Genomic DNA, 27,319 nt, shown 5'->3' on the forward strand with positions numbered 1-27,319 from the left:
TGGCAGCTTTTGTAACGTACCATGACGTCACCCATATCAGGGGTCTTCATTGGCTAGTATCTGGATAAAAAAAGGCACCTGGAAGGAAGGCATCTCTCAAGAAAATTGAGCCAATTGACACAACGAGTAACTACAAATAATAAAGAATGTGTCAAAAAAATCAAAGTACATTTTCCTATCATAAAACTGTTTAATTTGTTACATGCATGTTTTTAATGGCCTTCAAATGCTCGCTTCTGTAAAGTTATGAAAGAGATTATCAATTACTTTCACCTGTAAATATATTTTCTTCAAATGAAAGTATACTTTTTATATCATTTACCTGTGAGCCAAACCGTTTTTAACATGGTTATTGCCTGTACAGGAAAATAATGCGACAATAAAAACAAAAAGGACACAATGATTATTGCGAGAAACATTGAGAACGTAAAGTGCACGACTTATCGCAGTTACGTTTTTCCTAATTACACATAACGGGTTTACGACACGACTAGTACCGTAAGCATAACATTTGAGAAAATGCGTTGTAAAACTGCCAAACACATTAGTACAGATGAATCTTCGTAGGGCGAAAAAACACGTACAGTACATGAGGGCTCGCCCTTGTCCCGTCAGTTTAGTGACTGTAGAAAGGTATTGCAAGACCTTGTAAACTATTCCTGAAATTTTAAATAACAAATCTTAAGGACATACTGCAAAGTACAGAAATGGGCATGAAAGCACACACTTTTGCATTTCAAAACACATGGAATAGTATTTAAAGGAATTTTATTACAAAATTCACAAAAGTAATGATAAAGTTAACTGCGTTTACAGTGTACATGACATCAACAGTGTAACAAAATGTCTACGGTTCATTTAAAAAAGGAAGTGATGTACTGTTCACAATGTACAGTATAGCACGTTTCCAGGAAGCAGGCATTAGACCTTGTGCTTTTCCTTCCAGCGTATTTCTGTGCATACTCGTTCAAGTATTCTAAACAAAACTTCTGGACTCCCCCTAGGTCTCTTACTTATAATGACCAGATTTATGCCATTCAGTGAAACACTGACGCTTGGCAACAAAGCACAGACTCACATCACAGGTGACACATTTAACTGGAGTTTTAAGGTGGCACAATTTGCATAGGCGCCTTCCAATGGTGCTGTCGCCAGATATGTACTTTGGCAGGTGGGAATTATTATTAGGAGCCGTGCAATCTGGACCAGGGGCAGAAACAGAACCTATTCCTGCCAGCTCTGAGACAAGAGCCTCCCGAAACTCCTTCTGCGTCATCGGCTTCTGGTTCTTCGACCTGGCCACGTGCTTATGCAAAATGAAGGCGTTTACAACAGCAATGTCCACAAAATGGTAAAAGAAGGTCCGATACCACTTTCTTGTTTTATGCAGAACTGTGTAATATCCAATGAGTGCGTCGGACAGATCCACTCCACCCATGTGCCTGGAAGTATAAGAAAATGTATTATACAATTTCCAATTCAAACATGCTTCATAACACTGAAGAAAGTTTGACTAACTTATTGTAGTCCAGCACTGCGGGCGGAACCGTGAATTCTTCTTCGGTCCAAACTCCATCGTTTCCCTTCACCTTCCTCTTTACTTTGTCACCGTTGAATGCTTTGTGAAAGGTGGAGCACAGCAGGACGTTTCTTCTGTCCTTCCACTCGACGAACAGGAGATTGTCGTCTCTCAACCAGCGTATATTGCCTCGAGGAGCTGCTGTTGTTGAGCGTCCGATCCGGTTTGCTCGAACTGTCCCACAAGCCAAAATTTTCTTACTCAGGAGGTCCCTGAACAGCGTGGGGCTGGTGTAAAAGTTGTCAACATACAGCTTGTATCCAGTGCCCAATGACTTTTCTTTTACCAATGTCATGACAGTATTATAGCCAACCCCTTTGCCTGGCTTTGTGTCTGACTTTCCTTCGTATACGAAGAAGTCCCACGTGTATCCAGAGAGCGAATCTGCCAGAACAAAGAGTTTGTAGCCCCATCTCGTTGGTTTGTTTTTCATATATTGCTTGAGTCCATTTCTAGCCTTTGATGCTACCATTCTCTCATCGACGGAGATGTTCTGAAAGGGATGAAAGTAAGTTTGGCAGGCCACTCTAATGTCCTCATACAACGGTTTGATCTTAAACAGACGGTCGTAACCAGCCGTTCCTTTCTTCTTTTCTTTCTCTGCATCTTCTTCAGGGTCACTGAGGTGAAGAGCGCTTGTTATCGCTAGAAATCTGAAACGGGGCATCACTTGTACAGGATACGGCAGACTGTAGATGTCCGACTTTTTCCAGTAGTCTGTGAGGTTGAAGCACTTGATCAGACCCATGTAGATGACGAGCGCCAAGAACGACTTGAATTCTTCCCCAGAAATGGCCCGCCATGATTGTCGCTTCCCAGCCAGACACTTGGCCCCGTAGGCATTAGAGTGCTCTACAATTTTCTGCATTACTGATGATGAAAAGAACATGTGAAAAAACTGCAGAGGACTGTACGATGCAGTAGAGATCACCTGTGGGCCGGGTGTTCGGAGGGGTTTGAAGAACATTTGAGGTGGCTCGATATCAGGCTCTTCAGCACTATGCCACTTATCATTTGTCACGTCTACAGAAAACGACAATGACCGCTTGACGCTCCTTTTCTTCACGCTCTTTTTCTTGACTATCTTTTTCTTGACGCTATTTTTCTTGATGCTTCCTTTCCCACTGCCTGCAGAGGCGGCCGAAGCAGATCTATTAGATTTAGCTGGAGACGGTGAAACAGAGATCTTCTGGTTTCGTCGGCTGATTGAAGGACTCCAGTCATCATCAGACGACGAAACATCATCTGAAAGACTTTTTAACCGATACAAGAAAGCATTATTAAAGCACGCATTGAGAAAAAGTTGCACATATGCCTGATAGCACATGTACATCTATTTGATGTCTGCATTTTCATCTGCAAGACATCTGGCAGATGCTGTTTGCTCATCTGCACTACATCTCTGAGACGTCTGCTGTCAGACGTCATATAGACCTCTAGAAGATGTCTGTAAGATGTGTATGATTTAGAATGGATGAACAACTGCTCTTTCTAAGATGTTTTTATACAGCAGATGTTTTCCAGATCTTTAGCAGACATCTTACAGATGTACCTGTGCTATCTAGGATATGAGATTTTTAGTTATTATCTTGTGACTAACTTTAGTAACAGAGTGACTCTCTCATAACAAAGAATAAAATAGCCAGTCTGTAAATCAAGATGTAATAACGTGTACTTTTAAGCGTTTAGAAGACACTTTTATTCAAAGTGATTTACTGAAATTGGCCTTTTCATCTAAATAGAAAATTTGTATGACAGGTGCTATAGCCTAACCAGTATTATAAAACATCAAATAAATAAATACAGTAAAAATTCATTCAAAAAAGCTAGATTTCTCATTAATTTACAAAATGTAAACAAAATTATCGATGCAGTACAATTTAAAATCGTAAATTTTTTATGTGACAGACATTGTCTGACATTTAAATGTCATACTTTTAATAAAATTCTAAATCTTAAACTATATATCTAAAAATCTACAATCTAATAATCTACTTTAACCTCTGGATTAACCTCTATATTTTTCCCTCAGCAACACAAAAACAAACTGATATAATTACCTAATTATGACTATTATAGAAATATCAGTTCAAATGTTTATTAGTTTAATAGTCACCAAAACAATATTAATCAAAATAGGTTGATGATTTGTGCAAATATCTTATGCAAATGTCGTAATAAAATGGTTTCAACAACAATGAGTAGTTTATATTAGGTCTAATTGTATTGTAATCAGCAATAATTAATGAACATACTTTCATACACAGCCACTAGATGGCGCATCCACGTCATTCATACAGCGTTAATCCGCATGTAATTCACATCAAAAGCCTTCATTTATTACTTTAACAGCACATTCAGGCTCTTTCATATTCTTAAAACAATAAAGCCCGTATAATGTAGACCTATGCTTTTTTTCTAACATATTTTGTTGTTAAAAAACACTGTGCACTATTCTGTCTTTTACGGAATAATTCCGTTTTGTGTTTTTATGTTGATGTTGTCGTTCTTTAAATAATAATTCTGCTTGTTTTTTGTTATTGTTTTTTTCCGCAATCCATTTACTTGCAATTTAATTTCTAATGTATTGTATCTGTACTCTTGCTTTGAAATGTATTATTACTAAACTTTTTACTTTTTGTATTTACCCTTGGCAATAAAAAATAATAATCCGCATGTGATAAAGGTCTATTTTTCACGGACTCTCTGGATAAATAAAGACACAATTATGCTTTGAATGAAGCGATCGTTGTTTTTTTATAGGTGGCGTATATTTTTCATTAATAGAAATCTTTATAGTAACAATATTATACATATCATACAAAATACCATACAAATGGAAGAGAAAGAAGAAAAAAGAGAAAGAAAGAGAAAAATAGGTGGGATATATGTATATTTCTGCTTCTCAATTCTTTTATTATATTTTTTTTCATTAATAGAAATCTTTGAAAGTAACAATATTATACAGATCAGACAATAGACCATACAAAGAGGAAGAGAAAGAAGAAAAAAGCGAAAGAAAGAGAAAGAAATAGCCTTGGGATATATATATATTTTTACTTCTCAATTACAATTATTTTTTAATTTTTTTCATTAATATAAATATTTGAAAGTAACAATATTATACAGATCAGACAATAGACCATACAAAGAGGAAGAAAAAGAAGAAAAAAGCGAAAGAAAGAGAAAAAAATAGCCTTGGGATATGTATTTTTTTTTGCTTCTCAATTACAATTATTTTTTAATTTTTTTCATTAATATAAATATTTGAAAGTAACAATATTATAGAGATCAGACAATAGACCATACAAAGAGGAAGAAAAAGAAGAAAAAAGCGAAAGAAAGAGAAAAAAATAGCCTTGGGATATGTTTTTTTTTTTTGCTTCTCAATTACAATTATTTTTTAATTTTTTTCATTAATATAAATATTTGAAAGTAACAATATTATACAGATCAGACAATAGACCATACAAAGAGGAAGAAAAAGAAGAAAAAAGCGAAAGAAAGAGAAAAAAATAGCCTTGGGATATGTATTTTTTTTTGCTTCTCAATTACAATTATTTTTTAATTTTTTTCATTAATATAAATATTTGAAAGTAACAATATTATAGAGATCAGACAATAGACCATACAAAGAGGAAGAAAAAGAAGAAAAAAGCGAAAGAAAGAGAAAAAAATAGCCTTGGGATATGTTTTTTTTTTTTGCTTCTCAATTACAATTATTTTTTAATTTTTTTCATTAATATAAATATTTGAAAGTAACAATATTATACAGATCAGACAATAGACCATACAAAGAGGAAGAAAAAGAAGAAAAAAGCGAAAGAAAGAGAAAAAAATAGCCTTGGGATATGTATTTTTTTTTGCTTCTCAATTACAATTATTTTTTAATTTTTTTCATTAATATAAATATTTGAAAGTAACAATATTATAGAGATCAGACAATAGACCATACAAAGAGGAAGAAAAAGAAGAAAAAAGCGAAAGAAAGAGAAAAAAATAGCCTTGGGATATGTTTTTTTTTTTTGCTTCTCAATTACAATTATTTTTTAATTTTTTTCATTAATATAAATATTTGAAAGTAACAATATTATACAGATCAGACAATAGACCATACAAAGAGGAAGAAAAAGAAGAAAAAAGCGAAAGAAAGAGAAAAAAATAGCCTTGGGATATATATTTTTTTTGCTTCTCAATTACTATTATTTTTTAATTTTTTTTCATTAATATAAATATTTGAAAGTAACAATATTATACAGATCAGACAATAGACCATACAAAGAGGAAGAAAAAGAAGAAAAAACAAAAAAAAGCATCGATCGCTCTGCATTTATAACAATCGTGCGCATGACGTAGAGAGCGTAGAACGGATCCTGTGACGACTACGCGCACATCCCAAACCCCCATCCCGTAAAGAACTTCAATACATCACATCCAATGTTTACAATTAACGCCACAATTAAAAATCCGCATTTATACAGAAAAAACACATCTCTGAAAAAAAGCGTCGCTTTTTACATACAAGGTGAGAAAGTGTGCACTCACTTATCGAAGACCATCTCCTCTCCTGAGGACACCACGCTCTCGGATAAATCCTCACATTCACTCGTCGTGTCGCGTTCTTCTTCGACATCGTTCACTGTCTTCTCGGACTCGACGTTGTTCTTATCAACTTTAACCTTTTTACGTGGACTCATCGTAAACAAAAGACGTCTGAGGTAAATAAACTCGACAGCCCCGCAGAATCACAACTATAGAAGAACTGGGGAGTCAGTGGGCGGAGCTCCGCGAAGCAACTTGAAAACAGGACAAATCAATCATTCTGTGAGGAAAATAAAACACAAAGGCAAACGTATCAAAACGTCACTTGTAGCAAAAACATCTGTACTGTTGGGCAATCGGATCAAAATCTTCGCATATTTGAGATTATGTTTATAATGTGTCTTAAAGGGAAAAATAAGGTTTGAAATAGGCGCGCGTAGACGAGAGGTGGGATCGACGTTCGGTGCGCAGACCTCGAGTTATCGCGAGAGCGTTGAAAACTGAGTGCGTTTGAATCGGTCTCGCGATACCTCGACGTCATACGACGATCGTTTTGCGCAGTGTCGCTCAGCTCTGCATACATGCACTGTAAAAAACTAGTGTTGGCAAGTTATTTTGAAAAAAGAATGAAATACTAATTACATATTTAATAGTATAATTAGATCACGGTACAAATGACTCTCTCCAAAAACGTTTAATTACGTATTCATTTCTATATCCTATATAAACCTTGATTAGTTAAGCGAGTCAAGGACAAACATGAACAGACTCTTAATTCATTGAAATAAATAATACAAAACTTCAAATGTGAGAAAGATACAGTAATTCATGCATTTTAACGTTAGACTTTTAATTTGTATTTTATACAGAATAACTACAACACAAGTCATGAATGACTGTTAGATCACAACCACCAGTCTTTAGATTTAGAGCTTTTTATTCATTGTCTTTCTGTACACACGTCGTCTAACACGTATAAACAACTACAAATAAAGTTAAAACTACAAATAATTAAAAGTAACAAATTGAGCAAACCACCAGATGGCGCTGTCAACACTCCCTCATCTACAGTGCACTGCTGGGAGGAGGACAGTCGGGCTCAGGACACAGAACAAGTTTCGTTTCATAAGAAATATTTGTAATATAACTGCAATAAACCGAACACATCGTTTCAAACATGTGCAAAGATTTGACCTGTGAACACACCTGCAATGCAAAAACTCATGAACTTAAAATGACAGACACATCAAGTGTTTGTTGTGAGCTTAATCGTGTTTAAATACATCTTTCACTCATACAGATCACTTTCTAGCTTGATAAAGGCCAATCTACTGATAACGGTTTGTGATAGTTATAAGAATGGAAGTGTAAGGTATACGTTCTAATAATTATTCACGTCCCTAAAATACCTGTGCACGCATTAAGTGCATCTTTTGAAAGTTAGTTTACTACAGGTTGTGCGGGTATTTGAGAACGCTGCTGTCAAGGGTCACATTAAACATTTAGGTGCTATCCGAGCGCACCGATACAATGAGAGAGAGAGAGAATGTGTTTACCGCAGATCAGCAAGCTCAGATAAAGCGAGTGTGTCCCATCTAAAACAGGTTCTCCTACAATAGAACGCTCCACCCCATCCTGGTTGGACTTTAAAAGCCCAGCCTCTGCACATTGGGACACACATCGCTCAGGTCTGCCCACCTGGTCTCATCAGAATCATCTTCCATCTGCTCTTCCACGGTCCTGTTTCTTGAACCATGAGTCTAAGAAGCAAGCGCATCAGTTCCAGCAGCTCCATGAGGAGCAGCGGCAAGGCGGGGGGCTACGGCTATAGCAGTTTAAGCGGCATCTCGCTGGGCGCAGGCGGCCAGAGGTTCAGCACCAGCTCGGCGTACCTGGGGCCGACCATCGCCAGCGTCTCGGTCAACAAGAGCCTGCTGGCGCCCCTCAACCTGGAGATCGACCCCAACATACAGATGGTGCGCACGCAGGAGAAAGACCAGATCAAATCGCTGAACAATCGCTTTGCAACCTTCATCGATAAGGTACGGTTGGATCTCTCCGTTTGCCGTGATGAGATGGTGGAAGTGAATAACTAGAACGTTTTGTTAGTGTGTTAAATTAACTCGTTTTGTGTCTTTATTTCACTCTTTCAGAAAAAAAGGTGCTTGATAGGTTTATTCGATTCCGTAGATAGAAGAACCTTTTGGTTACACGAAGAACCATTAACATCTGAAGAAAAGGTTCTTCAGATAATAAAACGGCAAGAAATAGATGACTCTTTAAAGAACCGTCCACTGAATGGTTCTTTGTGTAACCGAAAAATGGTTCGTCTAAGGCATCGCTGCGAAGAACATTTTAAGATCCTTTATTTTCAAGAGTGTAGATGAGTTGACATGAACATCTCCCACAGAAAGCAGCTCTCCGAGGCCCTCAGGAGCTCTCGCTTTGGTAGATTCACACGAAAACGATAGCGCTCAGTAGCGTGACCCATTTCTCTGATGCCTGTAACTCGATAAAAACAGGTCAGATCTGACCAAGTCACCGAAGACAGCGCTATCCGGAGACCATGAAGGAAGCTTTTGTGCGCTGGAGGACAATGCAACCAAATCCCTGGAGCCAGCTGGACTGAAATTGATACTTCAATCGCATTTCAGTACAACCGAGTCACTGTTGCGGGCCTGGACAGGGTCGAGTCCCTCAACACAGACCTCGGGTCAGCTTCGAAAGTGCTCGAAATGAAGGGTTTGTGAGGAAAGAACCCTTCTAGGTCAGCTGCTAATCTCCGGAGTGTTGCAGAGCCACTAATGGGGGAGTCGTATTGCAACGTCAATGAGTCGATCCAAGCAGGGTGGGCATCATTTAAAGCGCTCGGGCATTCAGGATGTGCAGTGAGCTGACAACTGACAAGGAGACGCTTCTTCTGTGTTCTTGCTTAAGAAATGACAGGAGCTTTGCTGTAACAGAGAGAGAATGACATTTGTAACCTGACGCTGGTTGAACACAGTATACCCTTGGCACAGGCGTCCAATGAAAGTGCTAAGCGTCACTGCTTTGGGTAAAACCTGATATCTTCTGATAATCTCGACATCACCATCTAGGGAGGATAATAGTTTACTAAATGTACTATGCCCAAAAGGATAATTCAAACATAAATGAGAATTATTTCATCATTTATTCACCCTCTTGTCATTTTAAACCTGAGTTTCTCTCTTCTGCAGAACACAAACGAAGATCATTTTAAGAATATTGATAACCAAACCCTTTGTTTGACTTCCATCCCAACGACTTCATTCACTCTTTATTCATAAAATCCAACACGTTTGAATAATCCAATATGGTGGAACCCCAGGAAAGTGATAAAATAATAATGGAATAAAAGTGAACCTGATGTCTCTTTCGCAGGTTCGCTTTCTGGAGCAGCAGAACAAGATGCTGGAGACAAAGTGGGACCTGCTGCAGTGTGAAAGCCCGAGCCGGTCCAACGTTGAGCCCATGTTTGAAGCTTACATGGCCAACTTGCGCAGACAGCTTGACGTGGTCAACAACGACAGAACCAAGCTGGACGGAGAGCTACGCAACATGCAGGGCCTGGTGGAGGACTTCAAACACAAGTACAGTGTCCACATATCACTCATCAAACCACAATATTTCTATAGGCACAGCTCAGCCTAAATTTACATTAACACACCATCATGTGGTTCAAAACGTGTGTATGACTCTTTCTTTACAAAAGAAGCCATTTTGAGAAATTCTGCACGTATATAATGGAAGTCAATGGTGTTGGTTATCAACATCCTTCAAAATATCTTCTTTTGTGTTCTGAAGAAGAAAGTCATACCGGTTTGAAATGATGTAAACGTGAGTAAACGATGGAAGACTTTTATTTTGAGTGAACTGTCCCTTGAAAACAACAATATTATAAACATCACCCAATAAGAGGCCCTCGTTTACTCACCCTTATGTCATCGCAAACCTGTATCACTTTCTCTCTTCTGCGGAACACAAAAGACGATGACTTAATGAAGATCCTGTTGGGTGGATTAAAAGGCAGGACATATTGAAGTACTGAAATGACATATCAGTACATGCTTAAAACAAAACACTTCAAAGCTTCCTAAAACATGCCTCCCAGTTTGTGCACATCAATGAAATATCCACTCTGCATTCTCAGATATGAAGACGAGATCAATAAAAGGAACAACCTGGAGAACGACTTTGTGATTCTGAAAAAGGTTTGTTTACCAGCCCACCTTTTCTTTGTCCAAATAACAATGTATTTACTTGAAAATCGGCAAGACCTTTTAAAGCAGACTCGTAGAAAAAGGGAAAGTTAAACTTTCCCAACACCTACAATAAAAGCAGTCCTAGCGAGGGAACAATGGGAAGTTTGGGAGTGGTAAAAGACCTCTGAGCCCGGAGGGATCATATCGCCAGTGACAAAAGCCTGGGTGGGGACATGGCATTATTTATACATCGGAGCAGATCTGTTTTCAGCAGCAAGAAGATGCATATTAAAGGTCTACAAGATGTAGCGCTTTTCATAAACTGATATGAGCGTTTGCTCACGTATGTGCCAAGAGATCCAGAGCTGAAACTGAGTAGAGGAAAAACAAAGTGTTGTGTGTCCCACAGGACGTCGACTCCGTGTATCTAGTGAAAGCTGATTTGGAAGACAAAGTTGGTGCCCTGACAGATGAGATCAACTTTCTGAGGAACATCTACGATGAGGTCTCTGCTCCAATAACAGTGATGTCACCAAAACAAATAATAAAAAACCTTGTTTGTTGATTGTAAAAAATGTGTGCGTACGCGACATTAAATGTGCGATCAGTCCTAAACATTCTTTGTTTCTGTGAATCAGGAGCTGCATGAAATGCAGGCCAGCATTAAAGACACGTCCGTCATCGTGCAGATGGACAACTCGAGGAACCTCAACATGGACCACATCGTAGCCGAAGTCAAGGCTCAATATGAGGAGATCGCAGCCAAGAGCCGCGAAGAAGCCGAGTCCTGGTACAAGTCCAAGGTAGACAGAGAAAGCAAATGCTAGGGGCAGTTGAACATCACAGAGCAGTTTGGTTGTTTGTCTGAAGTCAACACTTGAGGATTACAAAGACAAATTCCTTGACGTGCACCAATTAATCGTGCGGTCTAGGAATGTGTATTGAGAAAACAAATAGTTTTGGTTTATTGACCCTAATCTGTGCCTAAAGTAAGACATTGTTTCGTCTTCAGTTTAAGCAACGCTGATGTGTTTTACGGATTTGTTTTTTCACCTCAGTTCGACCAGATGTCCTCCCAAGCCATTCAGTACAACGACGAGCTGCGCAACACTAAAGGAGAGATCGCAGAGATCAACCGTATGATCAGCCGCCTGCAAAGTGAGATTGAGGCCATTAAATCTCAGGTAAGAAACACACTGAACCGCTTCTTGATTTACCTTAAACTTACTGGTCGTGTCTCCTAACACCACAAACCTTTCAGCGTGCTAACCTGGAGAACCAGATAGCGGAGGCCGAGGACCGTGGCGAGATGTCTGTGAAGGAGGCCAAGAGTCGTATCAAAGATTTGGAGGACGCACTGCAGAGAGCCAAGCAGGACATGGCACTTCAACTCCGCGAATACCAGGAGCTCATGAACGTCAAGCTGGCGTTGGACATCGAGATCGCCACCTACAGGAAGCTGCTGGAAGGCGAAGAGGATAGGTTAAATACTTTTTTTATACTTATACATTAGGGTTGAAATGGAATCACATTCATATCCACATATTAATTGTGTCATTCCTTTTTTAACTGTAACAGAATTGGGCACCAGTCCATTGTGAATATCCAGTCTGTTCCAAACTACAGTGAGTATAAAGGGATAATTCATCCATATAATGATGCATATAATAATATATGACGTTACAATGACCGTGCTATTTACGTTGATTCTCAAAATGAATCTTGTTCTTATCTTTGAATGCATTGAATACATTTAGGCTAGGCATATAGGATGGAGATAACATTTGAACTTTCTTCTCAGGTTCCAAAGGGATGAATGGTTTTCAGCAGAGCAGCTCTCCGTCACCTAAGATCCTGATCAAGACTACTGAAACCAGAAACAATAGCAGATTTAGTACTCACTAAAGACCAAACCACACCATCCAAATATAAACATTCAAGTTAGAAAATGCTATACCTTACATTATATCTATGAACATAGGACGTAGGAATAGTTCTTTTGTGAATCAGTGGAAGGAATCTACGATGAATTTTCTGAATTAAAGACTGTTTTTAATTCAATTACTATGCAAAATAATTACTGAATAAAAATTGTTTGTTCATTTAAATCTATTCTACTTTTGAATACCCAACATACAGAAGTAAACACCCTACCAAAAGAAGCTACACTCTTTTTGTGAAAACTGCTGTAATATAACAAAACTATCGGTTCTTTGGGTACATTCAAACAGTGTGTAATGTGTGATGTTATTATCAGTCTTTGGGATTAACAGTGTGTACAGTTTCAACGTGAGCGATGGCACTCAGAGACCAGAGGAATCGGATCTACTCATACAGTAAATTAGAGGAATACATCTGAAAACGATCCGCTAACCTAATTTTTGCTCTAAATTATTCATCATAGCCCACTTTGACTGCAACACAATGTAGGAGGTATGAGAAAATAATTTGTGTTAGACAGACATTAAACTTTAAAATAATTAATACAGGAAACATTTTGTCGGTCCTACACACACATGTAGACAGTTACAAGTATAAATAAAATCAAAAATATACATCATATCTTGCCAATTTCTTATCGTTGGACTTTTGCAGTGTAGCGTCTCTCCTTTCTATATTAGCCTGTTACATGTTTCTGTTTTACTTACTTTTAGCAAAATTGACTTACATTATTTTCGTGATATCATAAAAGAAGAAAAAAGTATGTGAAGAATTATAAATGAACAAACCCTGATAGCACACACACTTACGTCTATTTGACATCTGCATTTACATCTGCAAGACATCAATACACAGTTTGCTCATCTGCAATCCGTCTCATAGAGATGTCTGCTGTCAGACGTCATATAGTCCTCTAGAAGACGTCTGTAAGATGTGTATGATGTAGAATGGATGAACAGCAGCTCTCTCTAAGATGTTTAGCTGATGTTTTTACGCAGTCGAGCAAACTGTGTATTGTAGATGTCTTGCAGATGTCAAATAGACGTAAGAAGATAGATGGATTGTGCTATCTGGGAAGGCAGAAAGTTCATCAGTCAGGTCAGTCAGACGAGGACTTCTGTGGTGACATACAGGTGGGAAGCGTGAGCCGATTTCTAATTAATAACAAATAACGTTATGCGTTTGACGCGGCTTGTGTGGTTTTATTTCACCTTCAAAAGTTAATTACGTAATATAGAGAAGATAAAAACATAACACATAATATTACAGTATATTGACATATTACATGTATTTATTTAAAATAAAATAATCTAAATTATATACCAAAGAAGGTTACTTTTTGCATAGGGTCCATGGTTCTTGCGTTGACTATTATAAAGGGAAAATTCAGTTCTCATATAAACAGCAGACGTCATTCGCCCTCTTGTGTTTGATACACAGAATTGCAAATAATAACTTGCCAATTGTTTCCAATGTTTTATAGTATAGTGTAAAAACTTTGATTAACTCGCCCTCCTGTGACTTCTTTCCATGGAACACAACATCAGATTTAAAGCTTAATGTTAGGAGCTGTCAGTTGTCACATTTATGTCATAAAATCAGGTCCAGCCCATAAATGAATGAAAATTGTGCTCCATGGAAGAACGTTAAACTTGTGTATCATTTAAGGAAAGTGGTGAGTAAAAACACAATTTAAATTTTCTTGTGCTTAAAACAAGTACAACATAATACATTAATAGATGGTGATCTGCACTCCTCTATAATCGTCTTCTGAACAACAGAAGGCTTCTATCCCATGTCGTGTTACCGAAACTCTGCACCAGCTCCATGCCGCACTGCTTTTCCAAGTGTTCTCTAGCATGTGCTGCCATGTCCCCACGAATCCCAAGAGTCTTGAAGTGGTCGAAGTCGCTGCGGCCCACTTTACGTAACCGCCGTGCGGCAGACCGATAACACTTCCACGGCTGAGCTTCCAGCAGAAGATACTCGCAGAGAGACGAGAGCCTGGAGAGGAGAGACAGAAACCCTGCATCCCCATGATTGAGATGAACCCACATAGTTACAGCGAAACACGTGCACAAGTGAAAACGAGTGTGTCCGAACTTCTCAAGATAAGAGTCCAGCACCGTCCGGCTCTCTGTCTCATCTGTGATATCCAGAGGGATAAACTGGATGTTCTGGGGAAAAGAGTTGAGGTTCTGTGCCCGGAGGATTAAATCTTGATCCACGTCAAATCCAAGCAGGTAAACCTCTCGTTCGGAAGAGTCACTTTTAGGGGTGTCTTCCTGCAACAAATGCTTGTACAGAGCAACAGACAGGTCCTGAGAAGACAAGAAATTCATAATAATAATACAAATTATATTCTGATTATTCACATTGAGTGAGATTGAATCTGCCTCCATAGTGCTTTTCACAATTGTCATTTTTTTTTATTGAAAACACACTGTGGAATAAATAATAATAAATACAGATATAGTGCAAATAATACTATGGATATATTGAATCATTTGAATATTGAACCTGTCAATCTCACCCCGGAGTTGCAGCCCACATCCAGCATTAAAACCGTTGAGCTGTTCTCAGAACAGCATCCGATGTTTTCCAGCAGGGATGTCGGTATTAAACTAACGCGATTGTTTGGTGGATTAAACGTGTAATAATTAATAAAGTTTCCGAAAGGAGCAGCTCCCGGATCTTCATTCCCCGCATGAGTCTCCATCACTGTCCGTCAACAAAATAATTCCGGAAGGATCGCGTTGGAGCCGAACATTAGTTCCGGCTATTAAATTGACCAAGAAACGTGTGATGGCATAATAATCAGAAAAATGTGTTCAGCAATTAAATCGGATTAATTGACATAGACTGGTTAAACTTTTTGGTTTCGTATTACGTAATAAATGAAGCTATTCAGACGATACGAAGAAACGCGTTCACTCTGTTTGGCCCTTCCGGTTTCCCTTAGAGTTATGAAACGACACTGCGCAAGCGCACAACCCACCTGCGGCTGACATTGAGAACACGGGCACATTTCTTCAATTTGACTATCGGGAGGAAATTAAACAGGTAAAAACGTGATATTTCAACTTGTATCTGTCGTATTTGTTTTAAATAAAGATGCACGCGTGCCGTTTGTAAACATTTCCGTGAAAAGATTCGAGTCTTTGATACGATTGTAAAGCAGAGATCCGAAACATCTAAACGTGTGTTAAATGTACGAAATAGAAGTAATATTGTGCAACTAACCATGGGAATCCATGTTTTATAATGTAATACGATAGCACGATGGTGTTTTTTGAAGTACCAGCTAAATGCAATAGATATTGTAATCTTCCTTTAAGAAAATTGTAGTTTTATTATAGTAAATTGTAGTCACAATGTGTTTTTGTTTTGCCAATGATTACTGTGGTTTTATTGCTATGACTACAGTAGTAAAATCATAGTTAATTTCCTCATGGCAAGTGATATCATCTCTACACCACTGAGCTGGCACAAAACCTGTTATAAATACAGGCTCTGATGACCAATGATCCCTCACGTTTCTCACAGGTCCATCATGGTCAGCGGAAAGCGCATCGCTGATATGGGATACAGGCTCTTCTCGGGCTCTATGATGCTGTTGACGGTGTATGGTGGATATCTGTGTGTCCTGCGGGCTAAGAGATACATGGAAAAACAGAACCAACTACAGCTGGAGGCCCAGAACCCAAGCACGGCATCAGAAGCCATTAAAGACTGAGACATCTTTACATGTGTCATGTCAAGTGTGTGTGGGACTCTTAATGTGGCAAAGAATATTATGTAGATAGAAACAGGACCTGAAAGCCTATCTGCTTTTTGTGTGGTTCTGAATGAAAGTGTTGCTATAAAACATCCTGTAAATTATGTGTTGTAATATATTAAAAATACCGTCGCTTGTATAAGAAGATCAATAAGAGTGTTTGTCAGTGCAGTATCAATTCCACAATCTTTGGGCAGTGGATTTTCATATATTTAGTACATACTTTAAACAGATAGAGATTCATAAACATTGCATTTTCTTCAATATTGATCGGTCCTCCTTTAATAATTATGGTTTTTATCAAATGATTGAAAAACGTGACTTGAAATGGTGCAAGTTATAGATACATGACCCGAAATGAACCCTTCCAGCTTTTATGCTATCTGTAAATATTTGTTTTCAAAATGGCCCACAAGTGACACGTATCAATTTAGTGCCGAGCAATACCATATAAAAAGGATTCTAGATTTGATCCATATTGTAAAATGGGAACCCTACATTTATTTCTTAATGCTTAAAACCAAAAAATGGGGAAATCTGATTGCATTTGGGGAAGTCTTCAGAAAAACGTATGTAAACGTGAAAATATGTCGTATAAAGCTCGGAACACTGAACTCTTATTGGAATCTAAAAATCACACTGAATACCAATAGTAATATTTGTGCTTTCAATCATCTCATAAGACAATGTCCCAGCTTTTATTTCAATAATCTTATTTGTCTTCCGAAATAAAAAAGCTAAATGAAAAACGGAACAGGAAACAATTAAAAACACAACAATAACCAAAACACACAATGAAAAAACAACCGTGAATAGAAACTCAAGCACATCCAACCAATAAAATCTAAAGAGAAGCTCCTTGACCTTCAGTAAAACGTGAAGATCGAAAGTAGAATGTCAAATCTCTTCTCGACTCCCAAAACAAGAAAACAAGGGAATGCAAATATCACTAATTTAATTCATTTATCTCATTTATCTTGTTTTGTTTTCACAAGCTTCGTATATAGTGCCCACATTGTCGCCGTTACTGTCCATCACTTTTATCATCACTGGAAAAAACTCCCGACTGTGTCTCATAAATACCCCAAAAGAGGATTATCCTGTTTTTTGTGTAGTTTTTGGGGTGTGGAACAGGAGGTAAAGGGAGTTGTGTGTAGTGTCATGAGCGGTGGTTTTGGTTCCAGGATTTGGAGCCGTAATGGCCGTTGGTGCCGTTTTCTCCTTTGAGCGACACGGAGTTGTTGCGGGCGGCCATCTTGAGCCTATCTTTGGCGGGCGTTTCGGTTTCTTCCTCCGAGCTGCTCTCAATGTCACTGCGGTCGTCTTTGGAAACCTACAAAGACACTCAGGTTATTATCTACCAAAACACTTTTATTTGTGTGTAAACTTTGTCTATAAAACCTTCTATAATTTGATGGCTATCCAAGGTCAGTTATTAAAAGAATGGTCTACTAACCGATGAACACTATGTGTGTTTCTGAACCACAATTTTTGCCTTCAGAAAGAGAATAACCAAATGTTTGTGTAATCGGATTCTTTCCAGAGCGGCAGCAGTAAAATCAGATCATTGTTCACAGCTGTGATGTAGGTAAAGCCTTCTGGGCATATCAAAAAAGGCTCCCAAACTTCCTGGTTCAGTAGGAAACCTGTCTCATCAAGCCTTTAACACGTACCGAACCCGGAACGTTCTTTTAAATGGTCTTAAATATCAAAGGATTGAAAGGGGAAGACAGGTTTGGAGACGAGGAAAGCAAACTTACAGAGCGAAGGAAGCAAAGACTCAAAAGTGAGACGACAGAAGCGAGTGAGTTTAGCCGAGAGAGTAAAAGGTCTATCAGGAGATGAAAGATGAAAGGTGCCGACAGCTTTCCAGCCAGCGAAAGAGTGAGAAGACAAACCAGTTCTGCAGGGAAGATTAAGAGAGAGGAATCATTTTTCTTCTTCTTTCGTGCATTCTTGTGTATAAAAACATCAAACGAGTCAATATATGCTAAAAAATGATCTGGGTTCAGACCTTTCCTCTCATGATGGCTTTGAAGGCGATGCGGGCGATGAGGTAAGACCAGATGATGTGTAGAACCTGCAGCACCAGCAGCAAGATGTTGAAGAGCCACCATGACGGGTACGGCCCGATGATCTCCCAACTCTCAAATAGTGTCGTGTTCAGGATCCTGCACGGCACAACAAGATGCTTAGTATACAAATCTGCAAATGTCATACATATCTTCAATGCGTAAGATGTATATGGATGTCTTTTGCTTTTACGCAATAACCCACAGCTTAATCTTTCTTTTTTTAATTGTCGCCCATGAACCTTTGAGTTAATAAACCAGACACATCAGAAATACTCATGATGGATGGGTTTAATGAAGTAATAAGAGCTGACGGAGCGCCGCCAGTTCCTCCAGACACACACATTTAATATGTTAATGAATGATTTGAGGGGGTGTCAGTCTATCTGGATCATTGTGTGGTTTCTGTCATCGGCACACACCCCGTACAGGTTTCATTCGGAGTATCATCAGACCTCCACCAAACCCGCTCGGGTTTCAGAGTCCTGCAGGAGGCATTGACGGAGGGCCAAGACACTTAAGTGCCACTATTTAATGAACAAACACACACACACACACTAACCAGAAGGGGTAAATGATCAATCTCGTCCCAAAGAAGACCATTCCAAACACCACAAACACGGCGTCGCATAATCGCTGGTATTTGGCGTAATTTGCTAATTTTGCAGCCTATTAAAAAAAACAAAAGGAGAAAATATTCTTACTTTTTGTAACAGACTTTATACTGTATGTTAGGGGTGTAACAATATACTTAGCTCACATTTCGCTACAAAATCCCATACTAAGTTCACGATCACGATAGTATCGTATTTGGTACAAAATGTACAAGATGAAACTGAAATTCAAATAATAGATTTATTCCCAAAACATTAAAAAAAGTTATTCACGATTTTTTGTAACTAAACCTTTTTTTAATAAAAAAATTAACAAAGCAAACTTTTGAACATACATAAAGGCACAAAAAAAATGTAAGAACGATTGTGATTTGTATTGAAACATTACTTTGATATATTCTTACACTCCTATGAACTGTTTGTGAAATGTGGGTTGTTGGATACACATCATACAGAATAAAGAAAATACTAGTAGACTTTTTAAATCGACAATAGTTTATATTATGCCGCTTAAATGTGACATTATTTTCGTGATTAAATTCCGCATCTTTTCGTGAAATATTAGAAGATACAAGTAATGATGCTCGTACCTCCAACAGGAAATCTGAGGTGTCGTGAACACACATGACCAGACTGCCCACACGCACCATGTTATTTACATATGAGAAACTGATCAGGCTGACTGTAGCCAGATGATGAATGAACATAATGAGAAAATCCTGCGGAAAGACACAAGAAACACATTCATTATGAGTCCAAAAGCACAGAGTATGTTTTAGGAAAACGTGACATCCAAGTGATGCAAAACAAAATAATTTGCATTACAAAGAGCCCAGAAAGAAAGGCCATTAACAGGCTAAAAACACAAATCGATGTTCAACTTTCTGTTTAAGTAAATCCACAAAGTTTCCGTATGTGTGTGTTAGCAAAAGCCAGCTCTGGTTCGGCTCTGTCACTTCCACATGCACATTTCCCTCTGAATGAAGAGAAACAATATCCCTCTGTTAACACTCAACCCCGACGACTCGCTGCCACTCTACATATAATGTTCAAATAAAGACCGTCTCTTGAACAAATATACTGAGTCCACCCAAAACACATAGATGAGAGACAGAGAACGGTGTTATTTGTCATCATTTACAACTAAATAGAAAACGGTCAACTGCACCCGAACAAACAAACAAACAGCCGAACAAAAGCAATGTGTATTTGACAGCTGTTGTGTGCGTGTGTCCTCTTACTCTGTATTTTAATAGATTATATTGTGTACACACATACTGCATTACTGACACACACATAGCCTGTTCTCTCAATTATATAGTACAAATCCATATCACATGACAGACTAAGCTGCTGACATGGCGAATGAAAAACACTTTCTCTCTATCTAACTCACAAACACAATGAATGACAGTCGACGGCTGTGAGGATACACTAGAATGTGCTCACTACATTTATCCGAACAGTTCATGAACACTCACCTTTCTTTTGATGTCTGTAAACTGTGAGAACATTAGTGACCAGTAGAAGGCCAATTCTGTTATATAGAAATAATACAGGCCTGGGGTCAGCACCTACAGAATACACACACAGAAAGAAAGACGCTCAGACTATAGACCGATATCACCATTAACAACAGATATTCAAATAATTGGAATAAAAGGATCTCTAGAACACTTGTCTTTGATTGTACAGATGTGGGATTAGATATTTGTGTTTATTGACCACAAAACTGTATACCTGACCACCGAAAAGGTCCAAGATTCGTTTGAACCCGATTGTTATATGATATATTATTAAAAGACAAACGTTACCTGATAGGGGTAATTGAACCAGCACTGCCTTGTGTCCCACATCCAGGGAGACTGTAACACACATACACGGTTATAGATGATATATATAGATGATTTCATATAAATAATCTAACAGTCGTAATCGATAAAAATGACCAGAAAGGAACTTAATATTGATTTATGAACTCAAGGTGTGAGATCTACAGTAGCTCTAAATAAAACGATTTTGGCTACATTTTTCTTACAGTTCCTGAAACGTTCACCTCAAGCTTACCTGCCACAGGAAACACACGCCGTAGATAAATATAGAAAGATAGAAGGTAAATCTCCACCTGCAGAGAAATCACAGCGAGAAACTGAACTTTAAAAACACATCAAATTAACCACAGTCACAGTTGTAACATTTAAGAGACTATTCAGACACCAAAAAGCTACTGAAATAAAAACCTACATGCTCTCACAAAATTTGGTTCGTATGCTGGGTTTGTCCTGGTTCCGCCTGAGTCTGAACCATCTCTGAACCTTTCGGACATCCCAGTCCAGCTGTTTGGACAAACCTTCCAGATGGCGTGATTCTGGGTACTACACAAACAAAGAAGCACACGTTTACTTCATTTGACCACTTACCCCGTCAAGCAGAAGATACACACTCATCATGTTACATAAAACATCATACTACATCTCATAGGTAAACAATGACATACATTTTCAAAAGACATCTGAATGTAAACATTATACGATATTTTCAAGCAATAAATATTGAAATTTTTTGATGGTTTGAATACTATTTAGGTGACAATAACAATATTTAGCTATATAACGCCACATTAAGATAATACACTATTGATATTGCAATCTGTAACTTTGGTTAAAAAAAGCTCTCGGGTCACATTTCAACACAGAGTAAATTCAGTAAGGTGTAAAGTATATAACGTAATCTGCAATATAATGATTTAAACAGATATGGCGATAAAAGCACTGCGGCTTTATAAGTCAAAGTTAAAACGGTAAAAGCAAAATCGGAACATAACTGGTATATCATTTTAATAAAAACCAAGAATCAATAAATATGCTGGAACATTCGTATCAGAAACAAATCAGTCGATGCAAAATCAGTTCCCATACACACAATGTCTTTTCACGCGGCAAAGCCAAGCTCTGAGATCAAATCTCCCCTATAACAAAACGCTTCAGTTTCATTGCTGATAAGAACATTTAACCGCAGTTGAAAAAAAACGGGACTTTGAAATCATTGGTCAATGTAAAGATAAATGCTATAATCCTAAACCTTGAGCTCTATTCATGTCTGGTAATGCTAAATCTGCTCAGAGGAATGATTTCTGGGCTAAAGGTGAGATCTTGCACGGCCATATTGTTCTGGTGGCCTCATAAAACCAGAGCAACAACAGTCATGTTAACTACAAACACTCGAAAACGCAAAAAATACAAAAGTTTTCAAGGAATTCAGACAGTAATGCGCAGCACACCTTTGTGATGGATGTAAACACTTTCTCCAGGACGGCGTTGGGCTGGGCTCTCCGGCTCACTTCCGTCTGGATGTGAAGAATAGAGGCGCACGGACCTGCGATACACCTGCAGGACAAAATACAAAAACATTTGACTCGACTGACGCTAAAGTTAGATCATCTGACGAGTGATTTCCATGCTGTTTGTCCTAATCCAGATCTTAATCTGGTTGTAAAGTACTCGAGACAATTCCAAGAAGTGGTTTGCATCATTCGTGGAGAGGCGTGTCATCCATTCAACCTCAATACAGAAATGATAAATCTCAATATATACAGCATCTCAACTGTATAAGTATCTTTATATACAAAATACACAGTAAGATTAGTGATATATATCGTGAACTTGTGTCAAATCGACTGTGTTTCTGAAGCTTTGAACCAACAAGATGTTCATTTGACTCATGCAAAATCAAACTACATCCTTCAAACAAATTGTCCGACTGCTGAAAAGCTCCAACTCAGGACAATAGCAGACACATCAAGTAGCACGCATGCCACTTCAGCTTCATGTAGATTCATAATAATAATAGATAAAAAACTAATAAACAAGTGAACAAAAATCACCAGTCAACTAATGGAAATATGTTTGTCATGTGTCAAGAACTTTCCGATGAATCAAACACGTTCATATCTCAGGCGTGAAGAAATAAAGTTTTGAGAATCTGCACATTCAGTGTTTGCTGATGGAGTTCTCTGAAACGGTGTTATTTACAAGCCAAACATCAAAAACATCTACGTTGACTTGACATGCTGAATGACAATTTTGAGCAGTTCATTAACTCAGAATGGCAACAAGCTGTTGATGTATGACTTCAGGCATTTATGTATGTTGTTGTTATTGCTTCCAATGTTTCCTCATCTGTAAAAAGCGTCTGCTAAATGTAAATGTCAATTAAAACACATCGGAAAAGAAATATTCAGTGCATTAGCGTTTGGTAAATTCAGTTTTGGATCTGCGCATTACACCAGAACTGGTGTTGTTGGCTTATGCAAGGCTAAGAAACAAACCAAGTCGTGTAAACAGTGACGTTTCTTGTGGTCTAACACAAAGGCATTCGCAATATTCCCTCATGACGACAGGGTCAAAGTGACAGTCGAGTCCGAACTAAACATTAGCTCATTAACTATCTCTGAATACAAGAAACTTCTCATAGCACGCCCTCACAATATTCTCAGAAAATCATCGTAAATATGTTTAGACAATACACGGTAGTATTGAGGAATCCCAAGAGTCTTTGGAAAACTCTGTTTGGCGAGTTTGCTGAAGTTGTTTGGCTCTGCAAGGACTTCGCCGGTGGCCGTCTGGAAACATAAACTCTCTTCATGAGAACATCCAGACTCCACGTGGACTCTTTTCCTATTTAAAGACAACAGAATGCATTGTCAACGTGCTTATGATTGTTTGCTCTCAATGAGAACATCCGATTTAATCTTGCACTAAATAAGGAAGTTCCACACAGCTCCAGAGTCAAACGCCAAATGTTACGGTCATGAGAGTTACATGACTTACACAACCTTCCTGGCAGGGATTTTAGTCATGTTGTCATACTGGAGACTCTTTTCAAGGCTCATTTCTTGTCCAGTGTACAACTCACGCCTGCATGACGCCGTCTGCCATTTTCTTACTAATTCGATTGGAGTCCGATGAACTTCACATGACCTGACCATATCCTGAGTGGACGGAGCCTCGGATAACACTTACATCCTCCAATGGAAATAAAACAGCTCCCACACGCCAAAAAGACGATGACTATACAACCTCATCATCACCATTCACGCATTTTCATTCGTGTGAGCTAAAAGGACAGTTCAACCAAAAATAGCAAGTGTTGTTTGGTTATGAATGTTTTGTGGTCTGCAAAAAAAGCACAATGAAGCGAAGCGTCACCGTAGCGGTTCCACGGCTCTAGATGTTCAGCACATTAACTATTCAGTGACAGAATGAATTCTAGAGGGAAGGATCCTGGAAACCAATGATGAGAATTTCCAGAAACACTTTAAAAAAACCAAAGTCAGTCCAGATCTGATGTTGGCAAAAGTTGAACACATTCAAGAGCCGCATGAGCAACACTCTGTGTGTTGAATGTTTGATGCCTCGGGCAACACAGAGACACACGCTACACTACCTGTATGTGATGCTGTGCCAAGAACACACTGACGCGTCTTTGATTTGTTTACTTGGGTCTAAAATGTCTTAAAATGTATATATAGAAATATGTCAAAAGTTCTGTTGTTGAAGCAGCACAGATGCCTTATATTTAGACAGACCTGTGTGACTTCTCATTGTCAGAGGACATCAAGACCGTCTATGGTCTAAAGTCACTGATGAATAAATGAAGAGAGACAGGCGCTGATGATGTCATTCTGGCCCTTTGCATGCGGACATGAACCCCCTCCGGACTAACTAGTGTAATTGGCCTCCTCGGAGGTTTGGCCAGACGCGAGACATGCTTGACAACGCTCGTCCACCGAGAAACCCACAAGACAAAAGAACACAACAGAGCGAGAGTCATTATGCACAATATAAACACGACGCCGCAAACCACACGTGGATACATGTCCGAAAAAGCATCAAGTTTTTCCAGAATGGGGTCGGCCATCATTCTCGAACTCATCTACAAGACCTTTTCATGACAAGGCAGACGCTTCTAAATGAATAAAACATTTCACCATGACTTCATTTAAATGAAAGTAAATCATATAACTGTAACGGTCGTGTCTAACGTTAAATGTCTTAAAGAGATGCACCCAAACATGTGTATAATGGCATTTTATTTTAATTTATTTATCTTCACGTTGTCAAAAACATTTGTATGGTTCTTTCCTTCAGTGGAACGGAAAATATATTTTGAGAAACGTGTGGTTTTGTTCATACAGTGGAAGTCAATGGTGTTGAATATTGTTCGGTTATCAACCCTCAAAATATAGAAAAGAAAGTTTCCCTTTAAGAAGACCATTAACCACCTTAAGCACATCTTCTCTTGTTAACAACGCTACTTCCAGTTTAACGCATCCTGCGGTTTCACACAGACAAATGTAGAATCACATCAACGACCACATTTGGCCTGACGTCTTTGGAGATCACCGAGACGGTCTCGCATATTTTCAGGGCTTTTGACGAGCGAAATAAGTCAGATGTCAATTTTCAGCCATCAGGATTGAACTGGTGTTGAAGGACTCAAACTCAAAGACTTTTAGTTCAACGACACCAGCGCTCGTTTCCAACAAGTTTGTCAAGAGGATTCTTCGTAACACACTGCGGGTCAAATAATACCCGAGGGTTCGATACCCATTTGAACCCGTGGAAACTGGGTTTTAGACGTCAATCCTGTCGTAAATCCCACCCTTCCGAATGTTGGTCTGAGAAACTTCTGGAATGCTTGTTCAGTCTATTCTTAGTGCAAAATCTAAAACATTAGTCCAAGACGCTGAATGCGTTTCCTGGAGAAAACCAAGAGCAGAGAGATTCTTATGTAACAGACTCGCGTTCTGGCTTTGGGAATAGTAATTCGCCTCCCTTAAAGGAAAACAAAGCGTTCATGGACAACCTTTGGGCCATAATTCTCATTTGACTTTTTCACCCTAAGGCACTTTCAATAGTGAATCAGCAAGTCTATAAAACGAAATGATAAAAGTGTACCGCTTCAAAACTAAGGCCACAAAATGTCAACATTGTACCCGATAACAAGATCTTACAGCGATAAAATAGTAATTGATGTCTACTGGCTCCGCCCCAACAGTTCGACTGCAAGTGCACAACTGCGACTTAAATAAACAAGGCAATAAGATGAAAACACCGTCTGCGGCTTTAGCACGAACCCTGAATATTGATTCAAAAGTTCAGCTCGTATTAATGGGACTGTTCTCCAAAAACAACCCTTCTGTCATCCTTCACTCACTCTTCACCTCGACCCACACGGCTTCTCTCCTTTCCACAGAACACCAAAGAAGATATGTGTATGCATAGGATCATAACTTAAATAATTAGTTCACAAACACCTTCATGGCTGTTGGAGCTCGCCATCCCCTTGAACTCTACATGAAATAAGCCACACGGACTTTTACGATGTTGTTTTGGGTTCATGAAAGAGTAAACGCAGAATAAAATATACAGTAAAGACGGAAAATGAATTCTCTGAATTCAGAGCATTCTCGAGACATGACATCGCATGTGTTTACACACATCAGGGTCTTTATAAGGTGTGTCATCATCCATCTCAACACTAAACATCGCCAATAACTGACCAGATGGTCACCGATATCCTTTACATCTCAAAGCTCCTCAAAGGGTTAATAAAGTTGAACTAGTAAACTTATTTAACACAGTTATCCTCTTGTGTAAATCCAGGCCTTGCTGGTCAGCTGACAGATGTCTCAGGCTGGAAGTTCATAGCCAGCAGGGTTAGAAAAGCAGCTTCATCCGAACCCAAACCAAACCCATCATCACAACACGACCATTCACGAGAAGCTCAACCCGGGCAGACACATAAAGTGCATGTGATGCAACCAACCTCACGTGAGATTCACGCTTCTCACAACCGTCCGAACCGAATCGTACCTCTCGAAGAAAATGCGCACGGCGAAGATCCCCAGAGCCAGCGGGAGCGCGGGCAGCAGGTGGCCGGCCTTCGGGTACTCCAGGCCGGGCGCCGGGTCGGCCAGATCCGCCCAAGTGACATTGTGCGGAAGCCAGAAGCGCTCGTTCCAGAACCAGGCTGAGAGCGCAGCCATGTTTAGAGGAGAACTGAAGATTGAGCGGAGGAGGACGGACTGAAAGAAACGATTCACCGCCCCCTTCTCTCTCTCTCTCTCTCTCTCTCTCTCTCTCTCTCTCTCTCTCTCTCTCTCTCTCTCTCTCTGTCTCTCTCTCTGTCTCTCTCTCTCTCTCTCTCTCTCTGTCTCTGTCTCTGTCTCTCTCTCTCTCTCTCTCTCTCTCTCTCTCTCTCTCTCTCTCTCTCTCATGCGCGAGTGCGTGGACGTGTTGGAGGTGTTTCCACGCCCGTGGTGAGGCCGGGAGGAAGTGAAGCGCGCGAGATGCGGAAGGGCGAACACAAGCGTCATGGCGCAAAATACGCGCGACATTCAATGGAGTAAATATGAAGAGTTTAGTTCCAAAATGCGAGAATTGATTTTATCTCAAATGTTTTTTATTACGTAAACATGTTTTTATTGTAACTCTTCGTATATTTGTTGTTGTTCATCGTTTGGAGCTGAAGTTCGTGAAAGTTAAACCTTGGAATCGATTAAATGT

At 39.0% G+C, this 27,319-nt stretch overlaps 4 protein-coding genes across 6 annotated transcripts; 2 read left to right on the forward strand and 2 right to left on the reverse strand.

The window, feature by feature from the left end:
• Positions 1-7,703: 7,703 nt before the first annotated feature.
• LOC306902481 (keratin, type II cytoskeletal 8) lies at positions 7,704-12,880 on the forward strand. Its single transcript, XM_079471083.1, has 9 exons — positions 7,704-8,163; positions 9,524-9,732; positions 10,293-10,353; positions 10,754-10,849; positions 10,983-11,147; positions 11,403-11,528; positions 11,606-11,826; positions 11,923-11,969; positions 12,146-12,880. Exons 1-9 carry the CDS (start codon positions 7,876-7,878, stop codon positions 12,247-12,249), a joined length of 1,317 nt encoding a protein of 438 aa, XP_079327209.1. The 5' UTR covers positions 7,704-7,875; the 3' UTR covers positions 12,250-12,880.
• A 583-nt stretch (positions 12,881-13,463) lies between these two features.
• bcdin3d (BCDIN3 domain containing) lies at positions 13,464-15,291 on the reverse strand. Its single transcript, XM_079471129.1, has 2 exons — positions 14,819-15,291; positions 13,464-14,606 (listed from the first exon to the last, which is right to left on the reverse strand). Exons 1-2 carry the CDS (start codon positions 15,002-15,004, stop codon positions 14,043-14,045), a joined length of 750 nt encoding a protein of 249 aa, XP_079327255.1. The 5' UTR covers positions 15,005-15,291; the 3' UTR covers positions 13,464-14,042.
• Positions 15,252-16,598, forward strand: cox14 (cytochrome c oxidase assembly factor COX14). The gene is made up of 2 exons (XM_079471146.1): positions 15,252-15,348; positions 15,832-16,598. The coding sequence occupies exon 2, from the start codon at positions 15,839-15,841 to the stop codon at positions 16,019-16,021; it is 183 nt and encodes a 60-aa protein (XP_079327272.1). The 5' UTR covers positions 15,252-15,348; positions 15,832-15,838; the 3' UTR covers positions 16,022-16,598.
• A 118-nt stretch (positions 16,599-16,716) lies between these two features.
• Positions 16,717-27,128, reverse strand: cers5 (ceramide synthase 5). 3 transcript variants are annotated; one of them, XM_079471074.1, is made up of 10 exons: positions 26,627-27,128; positions 22,030-22,135; positions 20,994-21,124; positions 20,817-20,874; positions 20,564-20,614; positions 20,231-20,323; positions 19,340-19,468; positions 18,698-18,804; positions 18,078-18,234; positions 16,717-17,396 (listed from the first exon to the last, which is right to left on the reverse strand). In XM_079471074.1, exons 1-10 carry the CDS (start codon positions 27,028-27,030, stop codon positions 17,223-17,225), a joined length of 1,410 nt encoding a protein of 469 aa, XP_079327200.1. In that variant the 5' UTR covers positions 27,031-27,128; the 3' UTR covers positions 16,717-17,222. The 3 variants fall into 3 exon arrangements, with proteins under 3 accessions (XP_079327200.1, XP_079327202.1, XP_079327201.1); XM_079471076.1 differs by having other exon boundaries at positions 21,004-21,124; positions 26,627-26,882; XM_079471075.1 differs by lacking the exon at positions 26,627-27,128 and adding an exon at positions 25,033-25,095.
• Between the last annotated feature and the right edge of the window lie 191 nt (positions 27,129-27,319).

Source organism: Barbatula barbatula (assembly GCF_947034865.1).
Source record: "Barbatula barbatula genome assembly, chromosome: 13".
Taxonomy (NCBI): Eukaryota; Metazoa; Chordata; class Actinopteri; order Cypriniformes; family Nemacheilidae; genus Barbatula; species Barbatula barbatula.

What these genes read in the sequence shown, in the direction of transcription:
- bcdin3d (XM_079471129.1), bottom strand. Translation starts at nt 15,004, where the DNA reads ATGGAGACTCATGCGGGGAATGAAGATCCGGGAGCTGCTCCTTTCGGA. An exon ending in ATGTGGGCTGCAACTCCGGG is followed by an intron (nt 14,607 to 14,818) that starts GTGAGATTGACA and finishes TTGTCTTCTCAG; the next exon opens with GACCTGTCTGTTGCTCTGTA.
- cox14 (XM_079471146.1), top strand. Translation starts at nt 15,839, where the DNA reads ATGGTCAGCGGAAAGCGCATCGCTGATATGGGATACAGGCTCTTCTCG.
- LOC306902481 (XM_079471083.1), top strand. Translation starts at nt 7,876, where the DNA reads ATGAGTCTAAGAAGCAAGCGCATCAGTTCCAGCAGCTCCATGAGGAGC. An exon ending in TTGAGGCCATTAAATCTCAG is followed by an intron (nt 11,529 to 11,605) that starts GTAAGAAACACA and finishes CAAACCTTTCAG; the next exon opens with CGTGCTAACCTGGAGAACCA. An exon ending in CCAGTCTGTTCCAAACTACA is followed by an intron (nt 11,970 to 12,145) that starts GTGAGTATAAAG and finishes CTTTCTTCTCAG; the next exon opens with GTTCCAAAGGGATGAATGGT.
- cers5 (XM_079471074.1), bottom strand. Translation starts at nt 27,030, where the DNA reads ATGAGAGAGAGAGAGAGAGAGAGAGAGAGAGAGAGAGAGAGAGAGAGA. An exon ending in TTACAGACATCAAAAGAAAG is followed by an intron (nt 19,469 to 20,230) that starts GTGAGTGTTCAT and finishes GTCTTTCCGCAG; the next exon opens with GATTTTCTCATTATGTTCAT. An exon ending in AAGCCATCATGAGAGGAAAG is followed by an intron (nt 17,397 to 18,077) that starts GTCTGAACCCAG and finishes GTGTCTTTGTAG; the next exon opens with GTTTCCAAAGACGACCGCAG.